The sequence below is a fragment of the Cyphellophora europaea genome, assembly GCF_000365145.1.
Source record: "Cyphellophora europaea CBS 101466 unplaced genomic scaffold supercont1.8, whole genome shotgun sequence".
Classification (NCBI taxonomy): domain Eukaryota; kingdom Fungi; phylum Ascomycota; class Eurotiomycetes; order Chaetothyriales; family Cyphellophoraceae; genus Cyphellophora; species Cyphellophora europaea.
Window position 1 is genome coordinate 396 of NW_008481814.1, and position 3,855 is coordinate 4,250.

The 3,855-nt window shown below is 51.2% G+C and overlaps 3 protein-coding genes across 3 annotated transcripts; all 3 read right to left on the reverse strand.

The window, feature by feature from the left end:
* Positions 1-405: 405 nt before the first annotated feature.
* HMPREF1541_07795 (uncharacterized protein) lies at positions 406-1,908 on the reverse strand (the record flags this gene model as incomplete). The annotated part of the gene is made up of 2 exons (XM_008722118.1): positions 406-1,237; positions 1,419-1,908. Coding segments are annotated over 2 exons (1,320 nt in total), but the record flags the coding sequence as incomplete, so codon positions are not given.
* Positions 1,909-2,070: 162 nt separating this feature from the next.
* Positions 2,071-2,349, reverse strand: HMPREF1541_07796 (uncharacterized protein; the record flags this gene model as incomplete). The annotated part of the gene is made up of 1 exon (XM_008722119.1): positions 2,071-2,349. The coding sequence occupies one exon, from the start codon at positions 2,347-2,349 to the stop codon at positions 2,071-2,073; it is 279 nt and encodes a 92-aa protein (XP_008720341.1).
* Positions 2,350-2,733: 384 nt separating this feature from the next.
* HMPREF1541_07797 (uncharacterized protein) lies at positions 2,734-3,258 on the reverse strand (the record flags this gene model as incomplete). Its single annotated transcript, XM_008722120.1, has 1 exon — positions 2,734-3,258. One exon carries the CDS (start codon positions 3,256-3,258, stop codon positions 2,734-2,736), a length of 525 nt encoding a protein of 174 aa, XP_008720342.1.
* Positions 3,259-3,855: the final 597 nt, after the last annotated feature.

Below are 3,855 nucleotides of genomic sequence, written 5' to 3' on the forward strand. Positions count from 1 at the left end.
GGCTGAACCTTTGACGAGCCATGTGGCCATGTCCCAGCGCATGGAGTATAGATACATCATGGGATTGGGCCGGCAGATGTTGAAGAAGGTCGTGGCACCCACATCGTTGAAGTCGCTGAGGAACTCACACACCTTCTCAGAACGAAGACCAACACTCTGAATGACTTGGTACATGCGAATGTTGGTGGCAAGGGTAACCAGCTTGCGGTAGACACCTCCATATCAAAGAGCACCAGATCTGGAGAATAGTTAGCACTAAGCCCTGAGCGCAGGAGGAGAGGGAGGGGGGCACCACCCTGTCAACCAACAGAAAAGGCGCGCCTATCGACTGACAGGGTGGGACCCCCGGGGGGCTGGTGTTAATGGCTGACAAGCCAAGTGAATGAGAAAAGAGAAAATATATACCCAAGATCGTCAGTGTTGCTGTTGTTGAGGTATAGATGAGGGATCAATGCCTTAAACAGAGCCTCCAAGACAGCCGCTTTATAAGGAGAGCCTTGAATCTTGACCATGGTTGATTGACACATCTTCATGTTGTCGTCTGCAGTGATAACTGCACCATTCACCTGGAACTGCGTTGCAGAACTTGCCTTGAACTGGATAATGCCGAGAATAGTCCCGAGCACATTGTAGGCCATCTCACCCTTCATGAGATCTTTGTTAATGACACAGGCAAACATCTTGGGATTAAGTGCAAAGAGACAGTCATTAGTCGCGGTAGCATAACGCTTGAACTTGGTGCTGTATAGCGCGCTATCAGCCTTGCACTGCTCTAGGAACTCCTGGCGCTTGTCGAGCTTGTAGATCCAGAAGTCGCTCTCCTGGTCGCTGTCAGTGTGCCACTCAACACTCCAGGATGGACGCCACATCAAAGTGAGGTAGCCCAGGAGATCCTGAGCCCTATTGAGCATTGGCGTGGCGGAAACGACCCAGTAATAATCCGTGTAGGCGGTAAAGATAGCCTTATTGTTGTTGGACTTGGGGTTTTTGATCTTCTGGCCTTCATTAATAAAGATACAGCGGAAGACACCTCGCATAATGTTCATGTACTTGTAGGTCTGATTGTTGATGCTGTTATTGCTCTTCTTCTGGTTCTTAGTTTTGCTGGTAATCTTAGGAACCAGTTCCTTGTTGGTGATGGCCATGTGAAGCAAGTTATCCGTCTCATCAAGACCCTCTTGAGCCTTAGCGGTGGACAGGAGAATTTCACCGATAGTTGGCGCATGTGCCTCTCGCTCTAGAGGATATTAGTAGATATTTAAAAGCGGCGCACTAGGGGGGTGGGGGAAAGGAGGGGGGCCTCTTACCTTGTTAGTTGATAGAAAAGGTGCCTGTTCTGTCGACCAACAAGGTAAGAGCCCCCCTCCTCTGCGCTCCGCTTACACCAGCTAAGCCGCAAGGAAGGGAGAGAAACATACCGTCTATTAAACCCTCTCTCTGCAGGTTGATCACATCTTTGAATCGCTTGACTGGCTTCAGGCAGCGCTTGGTAAAGGTCTCATAGCTGGTAATGACGATCACAGACTCGGTCTTAGGATCGTTCTTCTTGTAGGTGGACTGCAGCTGCTTAACCGCTTCTTTTGCTAACAAGCTGAGCAGGAAACCCTTTTGCTCTTGAGTAATGACATCCTCGTTGCCATCACTATAGTTAAGGCGGATCTGCAGGTGCCAGCCAAAGTAGCGCTGGATCTCTGTAAACCAGACCGCGACAACCATGGCGGGGCAAATCACGATGCTAGGCTTGTAGACAGGCAGCTTCTCCTTCTTACTGCCGGCCGCAGCAACGCGCGCGTTATGAGCCAGCAGCTTCTTGCGATACTGGTTGTAGTGATGCAGCAAGCAAGACAGGGTCTTACCTATACCAGCGTTAAAAGCCAAGATGCCACTGCCGATGGCCTTGCTCTCCATCTCGTCCATCCAGCCGGCCGCAAAGATCTGGGACACAACCGGTCGGTAGGGAGAGTCAGGGATGCGGATAGCCTGGACACCTTGTACGGCAATCTCAGCAGACACACTGATGGCACTACAGCAAGTAGTCCAATCGGGGATGGCGGTGGTACAGTAGGCGGTCTACTGGCGGATCTTATTCCACGCTTTGCGCTCGTCTTTGGTGGTATACTCGTTATTGTCGTGAGGGGCGATCATGCTAGCCTCGCTCTGCACACTTGCGCCCATGGTTCCTTGCGACAAAGCCTTGATTTTGGTAAGCGAGGGGAAGGTGTCGTGGACAACTTCAACTTGCTGGCCGGCCTGGAAGAGAAAGTTCTTGATAGCGGCTTTGGGTAGTGGCAGACATTTAATGGCGGTGGTGGCGAGGGTTTTTCTAAACGCCTTCACCAGGTCTTCCATAGCCTGGAATCGCTCCTGGGCTTTCTCAGAGTCGTCATTGTCAGGCACTTCTTATTCTTCATTGCGTGAGGGGAGTTCCTTCATGTAGCGGTCGACAACATTTTTGGCCTGCTCCTTAGTACTGAACTGCAGGTGCTGGGTGGCCCACACACGCGGTATAGATCCGATATTAAGCATCTGATAGACAGCGTTGGTCTCCTCAGGCACAGTGGCAACTGGATGATAGCCAGCCTTGCTCTTCGCAAAAGCGGCGGGATCCACCTTGAGCTTGCCCTGCCAGTAGCGCAAAACACACTTCTTGAACTTTCTGCTGGTGGCGATCTGTCTCGTCATGTTGCGCTGGTACATCTGACAGAAGCAACGTATGAATGTCAAGGCACAATACTAGTCATCAGCACTAATATTGCAGAAGTACTGTGATGGCTCAGGCTCCTGGTTAACCCACTCAGGTAAGGGGTGGAAGATATGCTCGTTGCGCCACTGGACAATGATCTTATATGCCGTGATCACCGTAATCAGCGCGGCGCGGTCTATATCCACTTGGAAGCTCGCGAGCTCAGGGGCGTTGTACCGGATCTTTGGCATGTGTAATGTATTGGTGTAGTAAGGGACTGTATCGCAGAATTGGACAGCAGTAAAGAACTTCCTAGTTAGGACACTGTACTTCTGTAGGTCAGTGACCTGGAACACTTCTTGCTTTATCTGGTAGTAGTGGACAAGAAGCGAGGTATTGTCAACAAAGGCCCGATGGAGCGCCTTAGGGTCCTTCAGGCGCATGTAGGCGGCCACCGCAGGGTAGTCTGAGAAATCCTCGATCTTCTTCAACATGACATACACCCCAAACTCTGTGACCTTGTTATGGGCCTCTTTACACCTATCAAGGTCCTCAGTACCCTCAGTCTTACCCATGTCAGCAGGGTTAAGGTTGCGTCTAATCTATACAGCCTTGTAGCGTGCGAATGCCTTGGTGCTAACCGGACGGAACTTAGGGTGTTCTTCCTATCTCTCACAGTCGGAGTTGGCTTTGTCATCACTCAGCTGCCAGTCACCCTCAGGGGCGAAGTTGTCTTAGCCAACATCGGAGTGGTAGGAGTCATCTACATCAGGGCGAGGTTGAACGAGGCGTACAGTCTTGCTGCAACAGACCCTCTTGCCATCATCTGCAATCTCAAAGTCCTCATCAGAGTCATCAGCATTGAAGTGATACTTGAAGGTAGAGAGACTGCTCAGAAGGTTGTCATGCTCTGCATCACCCACTTTCCAGGCTCGCTTCTTCTTTAGAGTAGCTTCACCAAACGGAGTGGCGGGCATCTTACACTTCTCAGAGGGCCCTTGCTCCTCGGCCATGGTGTAGAGTAATGAGTGCACAAGGGGGTATATCTCTGTCGGTCAACAGAAAGTGGTGCTACAATCCAAGTTAGACAAAATCAACAAGAGGGGGCGGGGAGTAAGGTGCTAACCCTGTCGGTCAACAGAGGAGTAGGGGGGCGGAGCGGGGGGGGGGGG